The sequence below is a fragment of the Monopterus albus genome, unplaced genomic scaffold (assembly GCF_001952655.1).
Source record: "Monopterus albus unplaced genomic scaffold, M_albus_1.0 scaffold165.1, whole genome shotgun sequence".
Lineage (NCBI taxonomy): Eukaryota > Metazoa > Chordata > Actinopteri > Synbranchiformes > Synbranchidae > Monopterus > Monopterus albus.
Genome location: NW_018128045.1, coordinates 771,096 through 789,675, shown reverse-complemented (window position 1 = coordinate 789,675; position 18,580 = coordinate 771,096). Strand labels below are relative to the sequence as shown.

Here is an 18,580-nt window from a genome sequence, read left to right as displayed (position 1 = left end):
AGATTCTGGAGTGAGTTAGATGAGGTGATGGAGAGTATTCCCAGAGGGGAGAGAGTGGAGATTGGGGCAGACTTTAACAGGCACGTTGGTGAGGGGAACAAAGTTGATGAGGAGGTGATGGGCAGGTTTGGTGTTGAGGGAAGGAACCTAGAAGGACAGATGGTGGTGGGCTTTGCTAAGAGGATGGAAATGGCTGTAGTTAACACCTATTTCCAGAAGAGGGAGGAACATAGAGTTACATATAAGAGTGGAGGTGGAGTACGCAGGTAGACTACATTCTATGTAGACGAGGCAATGTGAGAGAGATTAGTGACTGAAAAGTGGTGGTAGGAGAAAGTGTAGCCAGACAGCATCAGGTGGTGTGTAGGATGACCCTGGTGCTCAGGAAGAGCAGAGATGAGGATGTTGAGGTTCTCTTTAGGAGTGACCAGGATGGACAGGATTAGGAATGAGCACATCAGAGGGACAGCTCAGGTCAGTTGTTTTGGGGACAAGGTCAGAGAGGCCAGATCGAGATGGTTTGGACATGTGCAGAGGAGGGATAGTGGTTATACTGGTAGAAGGATGTTGGAGATGGAGCTGCCAGGCAAGAGGTCAAGAGGAAGGCCAAAGAGGAGATATATGGATGTGCTAAAAGAGGACATGAAGTTAATTTGGGTGAGAGTAGAGGATGCCGAGGATAGAGTTAGGTGGAAACAGATGATTGGCTGTGGTGACCCCTAACGGGAACAGCCGAGAGAAGAAGAAGAAGACGAAGAAGAAGAAGAGGTGTTTTTGCTGGATCCTTCTGGCTAACGTTAGTGTTGGGGACATATTAAGAGAAAAAAATGAAAGAAGGAAATTTTTTTAATGTGCATGTCAAGAACAAAGTTTAAATGTCTAGGATAAAGTCAAACTTTAACATTTCTACTTTTTCTGTAAATAGTATTTGGAAATTATTCTTCAGGTTACTTTTGACGACATGCAAAATATACATTTTAAAACTTCCTCATTTTATTTTTCCGCTTACTGTTTCCCTAATACTCCACTGTAGAAATGACTGAGTCCTGTACCATATTAGAGTATCCTACACCAGGATACCATCTTATTCTGCAAACAAACCAGTGAACACCACAGTGTAAAAGCACTACATCCAAAGCTTTTACTTATGAGTTTCATCCAGTCTTACAAAACATTTTGAAAACTTGTTTAATGCAGTATTTTTACACTGTGGTACTGCTACTTACTGTAAGTAAATGATCAAACTATTTCATCTACCACTGACAAAGGTTGATCTGCTCTAAATAGAAATCCTGATTTTCAGAGGAGCTCCTGCTGACAACTAGTGAATGTATTTTTTTTAAATGCAGTGGAAACACAGTGTTGGATAAATGTTCTTAGTTACTTTAAACCTCTGTAAACAACACACTCACACAGACTCCTTCAGTGCCGTTTATTCAGTAGATTGGTCAAACAGCTCTAATTTCAGCTTGGTGACGTCTAGGTTTTTCCTTTCACACCTGATTTATTTTTCTGCTCTCTCCACAGACGAGAATACAGATCTCGACAGTTCAGTTAAAGCAGCATCTGTACAGTTTCATGAGGAGGTGAGTGATGTTTGTCTCTAGTTTCTACACCTGCTGTTGTCCATTCTTTCTCTGAGCACTTGAAACCATCTGAGAATACTATAAAATAATGGTGCTGTATAGTGTGTGGATGCAGGCATGTTCAGGTTTTCTGGAAATGTGCTCAGTGAAGAAAACAGCTTTGCTGGGTCTGGTGTCTGTGGTGAATAGGGCAGGTTACTGACTAAGCAGGCTTTCATTTAATCAGAGTTTGAACCAAGGCAGAAAAACAAGCACAGACACCTTAAAAAGGTTTTAGGGTTTTTTTTCTTAGTGATCCTGGTCTCAAACGTCTCCTGCCAAATGGCTTCGTTCCTGGTTTTATGTACAGACATGTCCTCAAACTGGAAATTAAAAATAAACTCAAGTAAAGCCACTTCAACTGTAATCATTTCTGGAGGTGAAAGGAAAACCAGTTTAAACAACATTTATGTGCATTAGTTCACTCTGTAGCGAGGCCGTGTCAAAAACAAAATGTGAAACTAACTTGAGCTAAATTTACATCATCAGAGCACGAAGCTTGCAGCATTATTAGTTCAACGCTGTACAGTTGATTAGTGAATTTGATGGAAAATGAATGAGCAGTAATTTTGATAATTCTAGAGCAAAACATCTCGATATTCACTGGTTCCAGCTGGTCAAATATGAAAACCTGTTTTCTTTGGCCTGTTATGATCTTATGATAAATTCTTTTTGTACAGTTTGCAGACAAAACAATGAATCAAGTAAACAATTGGCAGATTAACTGGTAAACCAGTCCCACACACTACCAGTCAAAAGTTTGGGCACATTTTTCCCACTGAATTGAATGGTGTGTGTGTGTGTGTGTGTGTGTGTCCAAACCTCTGACTGGTTTAAACCCAAAACACCTGGAGTTTGATGACTAAGTCCAAATTAGAAGGTGAGTAACATATTTAATTTCAGTGCCACCAGTGTCTTTTATTTACATCAGAGAAGGTGTCGTTTCTCCAATACTACTGTCTGGTTAAGGGAAGTTGGATTTGATTTTCCACAACTGAGCTGAACCTTAATCAGATACAGTACCGTCCCTGTGAGGCAAAATGGTTCTGTAGGATTTAACTTCTGCTAGCAACATTTTAAATCTGCTGCACATGATTGTAAATAAAATAATTACTAGACCTTTATTATAATTAGGTGGAAATAAATCTCCTGTTAACCTCGAGAGTGAACAGTGTAAAATGCTTGTGCAGCACCGCCTCTGTTCTCAGGCCTGAACCTGCAGCTGAATGATACAGGAGCTGTGCAAATCATTTGCTCCCAAACTAAAAGTCAGTGCACACCACAAGACCGCGTTTGACCTTCAGAGATGTAGTTACAGCCATAACCACAGGAGGGCAGCAGTGGCACATCTACTGAGGAGCTATAGGCTTAAAAATACTTTGAACCTTGAAACTAAACTGTTTATTGGCATGTTGGAGTAGGTTTCCAGCCACCTGAAACAGAGAAGTCCTCCTCTTAGCTGTAATCCTGTGGCTGTCATGTGGGCTGAGTTTGTGACCAGGAACAATGACCAAACATCAGGCTGGCTAAAGATGAACAGACCTTTCCTACCTGCTGATTTTAAAGTAATTTCTACCACAGGTCAGTACAAACCACAAGACATTGTTACAGTTCTATAGTTTTCCATAATGCTAGGCTCTTAAACAGCAGAGACCAGGGAGGAGCAGCAGTGTGTTGTTAGGGTTTCATCCAGGTCAGAGGAGGGATAGCAGCGTTGGCATCGCAGTAATAATCACTGTCCTCAGGTAGGGCCGGCTTCTTCTTCTCCCTCTCCTCGCTGTCGGAGTCGTCCACCGTCGGTGTGATGAGAGAGTTGCACTTCCTGCCAGTGGACAGTGTAGCGTTAATGTGGTGACCTCTGCTGCTGTGTGGGGGTTCAGACATGTTACAGTGCCTCTTGAATTTGTGTATATTCAGAACTTAGCCTCAGGTTAAACCTCTCATCTGAATTATGACAGAGTGACAGAGCGAAGCACCCGTCATTCTGAAAGATCTCATTCAGCATCTGTTCTGGAGCTTTTGATCGTATCACACTATCTTCCTCAGCAGGTGTCCATAAAAACAGACATTTGAGCAGCTTTATTTCCATCTGCTGAGGAAGCTCATGTGATATGACTAAGAGGTCCAGAACATTGTTTGAGTGGAAGGATTTCATGACTATTCAGTGTGTGGACAATTTCTCTTTTTCTTCCTAAATGGATGTTTTGTCCTGCACCTGTTCCCAGGTGGACATGCTCACTTTTTTTTTTAAATTAAGAACATTGTGTACTCCAGATGGTTAGAAAAGCACCTGGAAAAAAGGCAATAAAATGTGCATATCCAGGCCTCACTGGGCACAGGTGCAGGGCAGTAACATCAACTAAGAAGAAAAGAGAAACTGTCTGCACACTAATCTTGGATAGATTTATTATTGTACACATTAATGCAGTGTAGTCTAATAAGCCTGTTTGTTGGATCAGTGTGCGGACAATTGTTCTTGTCAGAAGATTTGAAGAGGAGCAGTGACTTTTGTTCAGCATGCTTCTCTTTCTGATGTAATGTCTTTTACTCCACCCTACAGTTTGTAGTCTGGCTGGAGATGGAGGGTGGAGCAAGCTTCTGCTGGAGCTCAGGTGAGACACCTCAGTGTCCTCTTTCAAAACTCTCTGCAAGACTTTTCAACTCAGCTTTAAAAAGAACAGCTTCAGTAGGTTTGGTGTTCTAGTCATGTGATTAGTCAGTCTGATATCACAGTATCAATAACTTCTTCAAGAAGGTGATCACGTTTTGTTTCCATTCATACTGTTGATTCAGCTGTGATCAGTGTGGAGGCTGGAGTGGTGTTAGCCTAGTCTCAGTGATAGAAATTGGGTGGAGAGAACAGAACCAATTGCCTGTATAATGCAGCACAAACTCCAGCCTCCACCCTGATCACAGCTGAATCAACAACCTGAACATGATCACCTTCACAAGGAGGAATTATTTGTTTGGGCTTGGTGCCAGCTCAGTGTACTTTATGTTGAGGGAGCTACTAGTCACTGTAACCCTTCCTCTTGTCCACACTGGCTCTGAAGTGACTCCTTTGCAGCAGCCAAGGGGACAAAATCCTCAGTGAAGCTGATTTAAAGCTAATATGAGGCCTCAGCAGTCTGACTTGCATGTGCATCTGTTAGAGATACTATCTTTAAGTATGTCTCTCTCACACAATCTCTACAGGTTCCTTGGTGAGCCATGAATGAGCGTATGTCCTGGTGATGTGCATGGATTGATAGAGTTTTCTAGATAATGTGTTTTCCCCACATAAAAACTGGTCTAAATGGTCAATATCCAGCTTAGCAGCGAGATGCCTTGCATCAAACTAGGCACCCCCTTTTTCTTGCTAAGCTGCGTTACCAATAGTAGAAACCAGTACAAGTTGGCGCTCCTTGGTGTGTGACGTTGCAGTGAGACATGAGAACACATTATGTAGAGAACTCTTTTACTGGTTTCTGCTATTGGTTAACGCAGCTTAGCAAGGAAAAGGGGGTGCTTGGGTTGAAAAAGCTTCCTGATGTTGCTATCGCTTGGGATTGCTACATCTATCACTACGGTCTTCTTCCTCCGTTTGTCCACCACTACTATGTCCGGTTGGTTGGCCATTACCATTTTGTCAGTTTGTATCTTGAAGTCCCACAGGATCTTAGATTGGTCATTCTCAACCACCTTTGGAGGTGCATCCCATTTTGACATTGGGACTTCCAGCCTGTACACTATGCCAGCCACTTGATTATGGCGTTCCATGTATGCCCTACCTGCTAGCATCTTGCACCTTCCTGTTATGTGCTGGATTGTCTCAGGGGCATCTTTGCACAGCCTGCACCTGGGGTCCTCCTTGGTATGGTAGACCCTGGCCTCCATTGATCTTGAGCCTGTTCTTGTGCTGCCTGGATTAGTGCCTCTGTGCTGTCTTTCAGTCCAGCTTTGTCCAGCCACTTCTACTATTTGATGGTGGTACATACCGTGTAGAGGTTTGTCCTTCCATGAGGGTTCCTGCTCTTCCTTTCCTTGTTCCTCTGGTTTCTGCTGCCTGAGGTATTCACTAAGCACATTATCACTCGGGGCCATCTTCCTGATGTATTCACGGATCTTTGTTTCATCCTGGATAGTGGCTCTGACACTCACTAATTCTTGGTCTCCTTCCTTCCACTTAGTGTACAGTCTCAGGATCCTGGACTTGGAGTGAAACCCACCGTGCATTGTAAGGAGCTTCCTTGTCTTGATGTCAGTGGTCTCTATCTCCTCCTTTGGCCAGCTTATTATGCCAGTGGGATACCTGATGACCAGCAGGGCGTAGGTGTTAATTGCCCGGACTTTGTTACCATTCAGCTGGCTTCTCATGACTTGCCTTACTCTCTGCAGGTACTTGGTGGTTGCTGCTTTCCTTGTGGCCTCTTCATGGTTCCCATTTGCCTGCAGGATCCCAAGGTACTTGTAGCTGCCCTCAACATCTGCTCTGTTGCCTTCTTGTGCAAACGGATTTGACAAAAACCAGGAAGTAAGCTACAGGCTACGTAATGTTGCCATGGATACACTGTGTTGTGAATGCCGTTTTTAGCCTGGGCTATATTTGTTTATGCTTTGAAACACTAAGTATGCCATTTTAGCTACTGATGGTTCACTTTTGCTATGCACTATCGGATGTACTGACAGCTATCACTGAATTACTGCTGAAGAATTTGATAAACCCTGATTATTTTCAGACTAGGTTTTAAAGCATTCTAACCCCTGCATTATCTCAAGAAAAACATTTCATAATAGTAAGTTAGAATTGCAAGGTAAGATTCTCCTTTTTTGCTTTGGTGAATGCAATCTGCTGTAGCTCTAAAGCTCCCTAATGTTGTTTCTGTTTAATCTATACAAAAATCAAGAACAACAGAAACTATGTGCAGGAGACAGTGACTTCCTGGAGTCTGTTACTTGCAAACTTCACAGATGATAAACCTCCAGGAAACCATTGAATCTGGTAAATGATAATGAACTTTATTTAATAGCGCCTTTACTAAGCTCAGTTCCAGGTGCTTTACAAAATAAAGAAGAAATACAAGCCATCGTCTAACCATTAACCTCTGTAAAACCATCTTATCTAATTTTGGTAAAGTGAATAAGTGTATTTTCTTAAATAGTGAGATGACTGAGAAAAACAGAGGATGAGTAGGATGGATTGTCACCGTAGTTTGAAGACATGCTTCTTTTTCTTGTAGCTAGTGAGGATCTCCCAGCTGGCATTACCGATGGACAGGGGGTCCTCACTATGATATGTAACTCCATGGCTAAAGTTTTTGGCATCCTTATACGCTGAGGGCAGGCCTGACTAACACCTGCTGACATTGATATGGCGGGTTGGGGGGTCGATTCTTTGACAGGGCACAGTATCAATGTGGGCCCTTAGCAGGGAGAGATGCCTTGCATCAAACCAAGCACCCCCTTTTCCTATATAGTATGTAGTAAAAATGGGGTCTGACCACTTCTCAAAAAATATGCCTTACTATAGGTTCAAGGATTTTATATGCAGGACATACAGAAAATCAAAATACCGTTTCTCACCTAGTATTGGGCACCATAATATTTAGGAACTCAAATAGAATAAAGTAAAATAAAAATAGAATAAGAATTGGATTGACATAATTAGGATAAATCTAAACTGTACAGCCAATAGGCTGTGACTCAAAACCGTGTACAGTCAGTGACAGTAGTGCAAACAATAATAGGAGATTGTCAGATGGTTCAGCATCACCAGGGCGATGGTGATGATATACAGTCTTATGCAAAAGTTTAGGCACCCCTTGATAAATAACAGATTTTGGTGATTTTTTATTTGAACAGATGTTAACACAGTTTTTCTTGGAAATGGAAAAAATGCACAATATGTTCAGCAAACAGTGATGCATAGTTACTTCTTATGCCATAAATTGAACAAAAATAAAAAATAAAAACATTATTATGGCATGGTGCAAAAGTTTGGGCACCCTACACAATCAGTACTTAGTAACACCTCCTCTGGCAGATATCACAGCTTGCAAACACTTTTCATAGCCAGCTAAAAGTCTTTCAATTCTTGTACTTGGGATCTTCTCCCATTCTTCCTTGCAAAAGGCTTCTAGTTCTGTAATATTCTTTGGTCGTCTTGCATGCACAGCTCTTTTAAGATCTACCCACAAATTTCCAATGATGTTTAAATCAGGGGACTGTGATGGCCATTCCAAAACCTTCAGCCTGCGTCTCTTGAGGTATTCCATAGTGGATTTCGAGGTATGTTTAGGATAATTGTCCTGTTGTAGAAGCCATCCTCTTTTCAGCTTCAGCTTTTTTACAGATGGTGTGATGTTTGCTTCCAGAATTTGCTGGTATTTAGTGCAATCCATTCTTCCCTCCACCCGTGCAATGTTTCCTGTGCCACTGGCTGCAACACAACCCCAGAGCATGATAGATCCACCCCCATGCTTAATAGTTGGCAAGGTGTTCTTTTCATGAAATGCTGCTCCTTTTTTCTCCAAACATGCCTTTGCTGATTGTGTCCAAAGAGTTCTATTTTAACTGCATCAGGCCACAGCACTTGTTTCCAAAACGCATCGGGCTTCTGTAGATGTCCTGTTGCATACTTCAGACGTTGGATTATATGATGGGGACGCAGGTAAGGTTTTCTTCTGCTGACTCTTCCATGAAGGCCTTGTCTGTGCAAGCATCGCTGCACAGTGGAACGGTGCACCACCACTCCTGAGTCTGCTAAATCTTCCTGCAGGTTTTTTGCAGTCAAATGGGGGTTTTGATTTGTCTTTCTGACCAGCATACGAGCAGTTCTGTCCGAGAGTTTTCTTGGTCTTCCAGATCTCATCTTGACCTCCACAGTTCCCCTGATCTGCCATCTCTTAATTACATTTCTTACTGTGGAAACTGCAAGCTGACAACGCTTTGCTATCTTCTTGTAGCCTTCTCCTGCATTGTGGGCATCAATAACTTTCATTTTCAGGGTCTTACACAGCTGCTTAGAGGAACCCATGGTTGCTGGGTGTCCACAAGTGTGTGCACAAGGTTTGAAGAGTCAAAGTATTTGTACAGCTTTGAAATTGGCATTTACCAATGACAGCTGTTGCTGTGCATCAGATCTAACGAGCTGATTAAGGTCTGAAACCTTGTGAGAGACTTTGAGACTCTGGAACTCTTAGGGTGCCCAAACTTTTGCACCATGCCATAATAATGTTTTTATTTTTTATTTTTGTTCAATTTATGGCATAAGAAGTAACTATGCATCACTGTTTGCAGAAAATATTGTGCATTTTTTCCATTTCCAAGAGAAACTGTGTTAACATCTGTTCAAATAAAAAAATCACCAAAATCTGTTATTTATCAAGGGGTGCCTAAACTTTTGCATAAGACTGTAGTATGTGGTAAAATTGGGGTCTGACTCTTTATGTAGAAAACATGAGAACACATTATGTAGAGAACTCTTTTACTGGTTTCTGCTATTGGTTAACGCAGCTTAGCAAGGAAAAGGGGGGTGCTTGGGTTGAAAAAGTGCTTTGAGACATCCTTGGTGGAGGAACAAGCAAATAAGGGAACAGACCTTTTTCACAGCAGCAGGTAAATAACAATGGCCCAGTTACACCTATGCTTTTCTTGTTATGATTGTCTCCCCCCATCTAACCTCTCTCTCCCTGTCTCCCCCTTGACTTACCTGTCTCCGCTCTGTGACATGAGTCTCCTGCAGGTCTCCATCTGAACGTCCAGCCCTCTCTTCATCGAACACATCTCCATGTACTCGTGCAGGTGACGGTTCATGTCACTTTTCGCTGTGGCCAGTTCCAGCTGACAAGACAGAAAACACATTAATACTACTTTATGAAGAGCTCCTAATAAAAGTTGTCATATTTACTGCCGAGACTGTTCCAACAACAACCTCTGTGGAAACCACTTAATGTTTACTGCCGAGACTGTTCCAACAACAACAACCTCTGTGGAAATAAATACACTGGAAAGAAACACCTCACCTCTATCTGGTCAATGGTGTCCTGGTACTCCTTCTCTCTGGACTTGAACAGAGACTCGGTGTCTTTAATCACTTCCTCTATGGACTCCTCCTGTAGCTGGACACAGCAAGAATCGTGTCGGTTTATGCAGTGACAGTCTGGCATCAGTATTTCTCAGGAAGCGGGCTGCTCAGAAAGTATAAACAATAAACATTGTAAAATAAATGCCTGTGGGGTTTTCTCATTAGTTTGTCCATTTCTTGAAAATGACTTGTGATATCACAGAATTTGCCACAGTTCTTTCTGCTTCCAGGAAACATTTACTTTACCAAACTAAAATCAACCCTATCTGCTATAGTGACTCTACAGTCAGGTATTCAAACTAAAATACACTATTAGGACAAGCACCAACATTCAACCTGAGTAAAGGTCTGAGGAGCCACGATAACTGACAACACCTGGGTGAATACTATATGGAAGACTGATGACAGACTGCCTGCATTTTGCATCAAGGCAACCAAACAATGTGAATTATCACAACCTGAGGAGTTGTTCCAACAGGGGCAGTGCTCATAAACATTCCTATAAATCTACTGAGATCATCAGAATGCTCTTTTACATGTGCAGACTGATATTAGTAAATCAACCCTGCAAACTAGTCCATAAATAATAATAGTCATGGCTTTCAACTGACAATTATTCCCACAGTTGTTTCACTGTAAAAACAACTGACAGAACTTTCCACATCTTTAGGTTACTGACTGTATGTTGCACTAAAGGAAAAAAAATTATAAATGACTTGGGTCCAACCAAAACGTTGAAGAGTAAACAGGAAAGCAACAATTCTCACATGTGAGCAGCTGGAATCGACTAGATTAACATTTAAATGATTAATGACATCTTCCCTACATGACCATATCATTTTGCCACTAACATTAAGTCAGTTGTTGGCATCGGACATAAGCCTGATCAATAACAAGTCAGCTCAGTTTGTACATGTCAACAAAACTAATCTGCCAACACCCGTGCATGTGAACAGGCTCTTAATCTGTTTTCGTTTCCCTGCAACTAATTTCAGATCTTTACTAAACAGGTACTTGGCCTCTTCTGGATTATCTGCTTAAAACCAGTTTACAGGTCACCAGGACAGACTCGACCCATGTGCATCAGACTGAACTCGGCAACAAATGCAACAACCTGCTGCAGAGAATGGCTTAAAAACAGCTCGTCTGGTCAGGTCAGCAGACCTGTACGAAGGTGGACGAGGAACACTACATGAGCTGTAGGAACAGTTTCCTACCTGGAAATGCCTGATCTACAACTTCAATCAAACTTTTAACTCTGATAACATTTTAAAGCTTCTTTAAATTCCTTTAAAACTACTCAAATTAAAGCATTGGTGCAATAGCTGTTATTTCATTGCAAACAATGTGCTACAGCGCAGCCTCAAGAACAAGAAAACATCTGTCTAAACACTTCCTGTCCACACAGGAGCTACTGTTCTGATTAGATGAGTCAATCATTCAGTCTTTGATAACAAATCATTTATCAGGAAAAAGTACCAAACATTCTCAGTCCAGCTTGTAACATGCGAGGATGTGCTGCTTTCCTTTGTTACTGTGAAATGACATTTCTTTGATACAAAGAAATGTCACTTTGGATTCCCAGACTTTGAAGCTATTATTGATAATGAAAATAATTAGTAGTTGCAACACGACATCCAACTCAGAGACCTCTGACGTGTCATGTCTTTCACATTTCCCATATCTACTATCTACACAAATGAACCCGTGTGTGTGTGTGTGTGTACCTCTCCCTGCGTTTCCACTCCCAGTGTGTATCCAGGGAAATCTTCCCACAGCAGAAGAGTTTCTTCTGTCTCCTCCCAGGCCAGACTGTCACAGTCATCCTCAAACTCGCACTCCCTTCTGGAAAACACATGACCATCAGACACGTCAGCTACAGGGTGAGGTCATGTTAGTATGGGGAAACATCACTGGTCGAAAAACACCTACAGCTGATTCAGCATCTTCTGCATCTGCTCGTTGAGCTGACTGGCCGATGCGCCGCCCAACTCCTCATCTTTAGACCCACCTCCCTCGCTTTCAGACATGCTCAGCTCGTCTCCGTCCCCGCCCTTTGCTGACTGTCCACTGTGCTTCCTGGTCCGCCGGTTCAGAGTGGATGGGGGTGTGGCCACCTGCTGAGGGTGAGACAGGTTTATTTGAAGCGGAGGAGGCCAATTCGTCGAGGACGCTCATCGGCACAGACGTACCTGGAGGATGTGAATCATGTCCTCACAGTTCCTCTGCTGGGCGACGTCACAGAGACGAGCAGTGATGTCGATACGGCGGCAAATATCCATGTCCACCTTCATGGCCTTCTCCTGGATCTTACTATCCAGATCTGACAAGTTCTGAGGAGAGATGAAAAAGGTTCTTCTTCTTCTGCTCTGATGTAACAGCTTTGGGGAGGAAGCTGCTAACTGCTCTCTGAGGTTACAGATTTCTGACTAGGTTATGAAGGAAACCTACCATTAATTATCATATGTACAGCCGGATGTTATTTTATTTGAATGACAGAAAATAAAAATATTTAAATGTGTTTATGCAAACCTAAATGAACAAAGGACACTGTGGATCAACAGAGAAGAATGCAAATCCCACCGATAAACTTTTCTGTCAAACATTCTTCATACTTGGTTTTCATAAGGAAAAATAAAGGACTTACATTACTGACGAGTCCTTTGAAGAGAACAAGCTCTGCCTTCAGCTGCTTCACCCGAAGAGCCAACTCATCCTGACACACCTCGCTCTCCTGCAGGTCCTGCAAAACACACATAGGAAGCTGCTGCATGTCTCATACAGAGAATGTTTCTGATAGTAACTGTTACACCTGTGTGCAAATTTATGCATCTGTGTATTCAGTTTTACCATCAGAAGGTTCATAAACTATTTTATGCTTTAAAAATGGAAGCTGCGGCTACACAACAGATGTTTGGAGAAAATCCTGGGACAGATGTCTGAGACTTCACCCTAAGGGTGGATCCACTGTGCAAAGAACATTCGCTAGAAAATTGTTGTATAATTGTATCTTATTATAGCCTTGTATATAACAAAGAAAAACATAAATCATTTTATATTAAAAGCAGGCACACATGGCAAATGGAGTGTTTTCCATGTGAAGGCCACATGTCCTATATAATACCCTGTGGGATAGAGAGGACGCGCCTACCACCTGGACTGACTGGTACCATGTGAGGGTGTGTACACTAAGTGTATGTGGTTGTAATAGCACTTTACCTCCTCCAGTTCTGCCATCTTCTCCTGCAGGTCCATTCTGGCTGTGTACTCTTCCTCCCATCTAGAGTCACACAAACATGGAATTACATGGAGGATTGTGCAGAAAACAACAGTTTAGCATAATCACATCTTTGCTGGAGCTGCAGAAAGATTTGTATCCATATTTTAACATCTGTATCAAGAAGCTGCCACTACTTCACACGCATACAAAAATAATCTGAGAACAATCACTGGTCCGGTTAAAGACTCAAAATTTTCCAGATGTTTCCTGGATTTAATATGACAACTGTATAGTTACCTTTATTCCATCGGATTATATTCAACTCAGTTAATACATTTTTGTTTCATTTAGTTAAAAAAAAACCTGCACTCTCCACTGTGCGTTTTATGAAAAGGTCGGAGGTCATTGTTGGCAACTAGAATGGCTTTAAACTTTAAAAGTTCCTCTTTCAAACTCTGAATTGCACAGACTGGTTTCCAGTGCAATGCACCTCACTACTGGAATGAGTTTCAACACAAAGTGAAATTAGAGGCACTTCTCTCTTCTGAGGTACTTTATAGAGCATATAACCCCAATATTATTTGTGACTATTTTTTGGATGATTGATCCCGGTAAGATCCATCCATCCATTATCTATACCACTTATTCCTGAATAGGGTTGATGGGGGGCTGGGGCTAATCCCAGCTGGCATAGGGCGAGAGGTGGGGTCCACCCTGGACAGGTCACCAGTCTATCACAGGGCTGACACTTAGAGACAGACAATAGTCATACCATGCTCACTCCTACGGGCAATTTAGAGTCACCAGTCAACCTAAGCTGCATGTTTTTGGACTGTGGGAGGAAGCCAGAGAGAACCCATGCAGGCACAGGGAGAACATGTAGACTCCACACAGAACTGGGAACCTTTTTGCTGTGAGGCGACAGCGTTAACCAGTAAGATGTCCTGACTAAATAAAGCTTAACCAACTGAACTAGAAGTCTGACTGTTCCAGTCTTCGGTGTTATGTTTGACTGTCAAACAGCAGCAGCAGCATCATATGAACATTACTCCATCTTGGGATGGACTTTGACTGAGTTGATGCATTTAGTTGAACACCTTTATCACATCCGCTAAATCGTTCTGCCTTTGTTCCATTTTTATGACCCACCCATCCCACTAACTCCGCTCAGTCAGGCTGCACTAATATGAGATCATGTCTTTGCTGGACGACCTCCGATCAAATTGCTTTCACCTCGACAGAGACAACTCCCAATCTAAGAGTAAAGCACAAGTCATGTTGAGGTTAAAAGCATTTAGTGAAATGTGTCTCCATGCAGATTTTTGCTGTTTCTATTGCTAAACATCAGATGTGTGTCACATATGGGGGAGCTCAAATCAGAATTGGTTTGATTTCATCTGCAGTGACCAAATCCAGAGAGACTCAGACACAGATGTGACAGCTGGAGAGAGAGAGGGTGTTACGGAGAGGATGCTGATGTGTTTGTCAGTCTCAACACACGGCTCTGCAGTGAGGCCGCTGGGGGTCATTACGTTTGACTGCATATACACCGCAGCTGGTTTATCTCTATAACACATGACATCCTAACTTCTGCGTGATAGCGTTGGCCTGTATAACCAACTTCATCACCTGATAAATTACACTAGCCATGGTGTTTTATTGTGAGAATCTTCCTGCACTCCTGAGCTGTGAAGTCATGGAGAAGATGTCAACCTAAAATGTCCTCTGCAGAAATAGCTCACCACTGACTTAAACTACATTTCAAACAGCCTGTGTTTAAATACAGAGCCAGGAGGTTGTGGTCCACCCGAAGGACAAAACACCCAGACATAAACAGAGTGATGTGGTGTATGCAATTAAGTGTAGTCAGGAGTGTAAGTACATTGGTGAAACTAAGCAGTCGCTGCACAAACACATGGCCCAACACAGGAGGGCCAACTCCAGTGGACCAGAGTCAGCAGTCCACCTCCACCTGAGGGACAAAGGACATTCTTTTGAGGACAGTGACGTCCAGATCCTCTCCAGAGAACATCGTTGGTTTGAGAGAGGAGTCAAAGAAGCTATTTTTGTCCAAATAGAACACCCCTCACTAAATAGGGTCGGTGGACTAAGACACAACTTGTCATCCATCTATAACTCTGTTTTGAGATCTCTGCCCAAACATGCCCACCAGGACAATAGGTGTCGCTCCACAGGTGAGGGTTCAAAGACAGGTAACAACGCTCACCGATACTGGGCTATAACAACTCAGTCGTTAGGGGACACTGTTGGGCATCAAAGGACTGAAACACCACCGATGGGGATAAATATCTCCAACTCAACGCCAGTTGGGCAGAACTGATGAAACCTCTTGGATGAGAGGTGAAACATCTTCGACCTAAAAACCGAGTCCAGTTGATTTTTTTCCATGTTTTTTCAGGAGGTTGTGATGCACCAACAGTCAGTGCTGAGCTCCTATAAGCAGGACAATGATATTTAATCTAACCCATGTAGTTTAAGTTACCTAACCTTAATCAGACCGAGAAGTTGATCAGAAAATGCTGTGTGGGTCCCAGCAGATGCTAAACTAAGCTAAGCTAATTACCTTCAGGCTCTAGCTTGAGTGGTGTTAATGTAAACTCCTTAAACTCTCAGGCCTGATCACAACACAAAGGAAGCCTCTTCAGTAGCTGGGCTGAGGCCTCTTGGATGAGAGGTGAAACGTCTTCGATGTAAAAAACCTAGTCCAGTTTATTTTTTTTTTTTTTTTTTTTTAGCTTACTATGACCTGGATGACTGAGAATCTGCATGGACTTCAGTAGCTGGCTGCCTGGAAGGAGGCATCTTTAAATAACTATAAGTGGCCTGCTTGACCCTGATCAAGGCCGCAAGGTGAAATGCACTGCTTGTTCTTTATACTGCTAAAGTTTACTGCAGTTTTCAGACTTTCCAACATCTGTTGATAATACACTAAAACTACCAGTATGTAAAACCAGCTGTATATTCCTTTTAATACAGTAACTGGGGCTAAATATGACTGGACACGCAGCATGGGTGGTCTCTATATACAAGGCAATTAAGACTCGCTCCCTGTTTCCCACAGACACACACAAACACTGTGACTCTCTGCGCCCTCACACTACATCTCCTAGGAGTTGATATGGGTAAGTGAGTGTTATTAAGAGTGTGAGCATTTAAGCCTGAAGAGATAATACAAGTGTCCTGTCCTGCTTCAGCATGGCAACACCCACATGCACAAATTCATCTTCACCCCCCCCCAAAAAAAAGCTTTCCAAGTCTGGTACAGAAGAACTGGTCTGCACAGAGACCCGACCTCAACAACCACAAAGACCCCATCCACCACAAAGAAGGTTTTGAAGTTATGTGTTTGAGGATGAAGATGAAAGTGATGATGAGGATGTCAGCACCTGTCTGGCCCTGCAGAGGCTCACGTGGGACATATGGGTGCAGACAGAATGACAGAGATGGATGAGTCAGCAGCAAACTAACTGAGAAAGACGGCTGTAGAGTACAAGACTGAAAAAAGAAAGAGACAGAGTAGAGAGAGAGCTGTGTAAGACAGAGAGTATGAGTCTGGGGTAAAAGATAAATGGAGAGGAGACAGAGGGGGAGATGGTGGACTGAATGACATCACTGTTGGCAGTCACAGGCCGGTGCTGCATTGCACCAGGACAAACCAAGCAGAGAGGATGAGGAGGAGGGCAAGAAGGAAGAAGATGGAGAGAATCCAGAGATGGAAAAAGAGAAACTCAAGTAAATCAGATGATGTGAGATAAGAACAGCAGTCCGCAGACAAGCAGGCACATTATCAGTCTCAGCAAAATGAAAGCACTGCTCCTTTAATTTTACAGAAAAAAACTGTCTCTGTATTATATTAATATTTGAAGCAATCCTCATGTTGTAATGTCTGTTTGCTTTTAGGTCAATTTACTTCTTTTCACTTACAACAATTATGACTCTCAACTTCCTTGAATTAAAAACGCAGTGCCAGGCTTGTTGGCACTCACTTGAAAACGGACAACCCAAAAGCAAAATGTCAGAGATCACAAACCTCCTTTTACGCATTAATTTCACTGGCTCACAGCAGTGTAAACGAGGCTGAGTTAAAGTCTAAATCTTCCCCTGAAAAAGTGCAAAACTAACTAGAATGACTCATTACTGACTTTATACTAAATAAATCAACATTTTGCTGCTTTAGGAGATGGGTCCTGTGGGCATACCCTGGCAGTGACAGCTCACCCTGTGCTTGATGCTGCCTAGAGGCAGGGTACACCCTGGACAGGTCACCAGTCACAGGGCTGACACAGGCAGACAACCACTCACAGATACAGGCAGTTTAGAGTGACTAGTCAACCTGAGCTGCATGTCTTTGGACTGTGGGAGGAAGCTGGAGTATCCAGAGAGAACTCACACAGGCACAGGGAGAACATGCCAACTCTGCACAAAAAGACCCCGGAGGGCCGCAAGGTTCAAACCGGGAACCTTCTTGCTGTGAGGCGAGGCTGCGCCACTGTGCTGCTCCTCAACACAAGTCTCAGTCAGTCCCAGAGGAGCAGCTGACCTGGCCTGAACAAACCCTACATAACGCTTTAATCTTCGACAACCCCTGCAAGCCTGTTTCCTGGGTGCAACACCCCATCGAATATTAATATCACAACAATACTCTGATAATGATCATCACGAAGCACTGTGACACTTTGATTTGTTGCCATTTCCTGGGGAAAATGTGATCTCGCATCTATATGACACACGACATGCTACACACCAGAGCTCAGCCAAGAGTTATTGAATATCAGTGACTGTATGTGTTGTGATGAATGGAAAGACTCTGACCACAGCAACAGGAAGAACAGTTTACAACATCTGACATGAGGCCAATAGCTCGGTGTTATCATCGTATCAGCTGTGAGTGACGCTGTATCATGTTACAAAAAATCTGTAACCTCTTCAGGGTTAACTTCAGGGTTGACCTCTTAACTTTGGTCAATCTAATTAAAAACAAATAAAATCTGTCATTTAGAGCTTTTGTTTTACATATGAGAAGTTTTTTTCTGATGTAAAACAATGTTTTTCAGCATTAAATCTAATAATTTTATATGTGATTTTGCATACACTCTCCATATTATGATGTATAAATGTATTCTTATCAGGGCACCAACTAACAATTATTCACATTATTGATTAATCTGCAGACTATTTTCTTGATGAATGCAAAAAATGCCAGAAAGTAGAAATTCTAAAAATTTCCCTCAGTCCAAGGTCATCTACTTTTAGATTTTTTAAATCGATCCAACAGTTTATGACCCAAAAATGTTCAGTCATACATGATATGATCATATATGACAAAGGAAAACAGCCAGTCTTGATACTTGAAATGCTAAAATCAGCACTTTTACTTAATGGACTATCATCCTTTTTTGTCTAGTGACCGATTAGTGAAACTGCTGCAGCTCAGTTACAGTGCTGTTAGAACACAGTGTAACAGACTCACCACCCTGACAAATATTAAAAAAAACAATTCTCATGAGTACTGACTGAACACACCACCAGCTAAACTAAAAGCTCGTGTGATCAGGACTCCAGCCATGCTTACCTTCTCTTGTACTCATCTCTTTCCTTCTTAACTTTGGCCAACACGTTGTACAGAGCCCTGACCTCGGGCGTGATGGT

General features: G+C 42.4%; 1 protein-coding gene and 1 long non-coding RNA gene across 6 annotated transcripts in view; one reads left to right on the top strand and one right to left on the bottom strand.

Annotated features, from left to right (window-relative positions):
* The window catches only part of LOC109968877 (uncharacterized), a 10,841-nt gene extending 1,282 nt beyond the window's left edge, over positions 1-9,559 (top strand). Inside the window, exons 2-6 of the long non-coding RNA XR_002276193.1 lie at positions 1,528-1,586; positions 4,186-4,237; positions 4,821-4,828; positions 9,120-9,221; positions 9,349-9,559. This is a non-coding gene — a long non-coding RNA (uncharacterized LOC109968877). The remainder of the gene's footprint in view (positions 1-1,527; positions 1,587-4,185; positions 4,238-4,820; positions 4,829-9,119; positions 9,222-9,348) is intronic.
* LOC109968875 (intermediate filament family orphan 1-like) overlaps positions 1,418-18,580 on the bottom strand; it is a 20,859-nt gene continuing 3,696 nt past the window's right edge. Inside the window, exons 3-11 of one of the 5 annotated variants that reach the window (XM_020615432.1) lie at positions 18,504-18,560; positions 12,910-12,970; positions 12,338-12,433; positions 11,883-12,023; positions 11,623-11,810; positions 11,418-11,535; positions 9,629-9,724; positions 9,316-9,446; positions 1,418-3,447 (exon numbers count right to left, since the gene is read on the bottom strand). In XM_020615432.1, the coding sequence (XP_020471088.1) occupies positions 3,303-3,447; positions 9,316-9,446; positions 9,629-9,724; positions 11,418-11,535; positions 11,623-11,810; positions 11,883-12,023; positions 12,338-12,433; positions 12,910-12,970; positions 18,504-18,560 (1,033 nt within the window). In that variant the 3' untranslated portion in view covers positions 1,418-3,302. The other 4 variants (XM_020615433.1, XM_020615434.1, XM_020615435.1 and 1 more) reach the window with 4 other exon arrangements.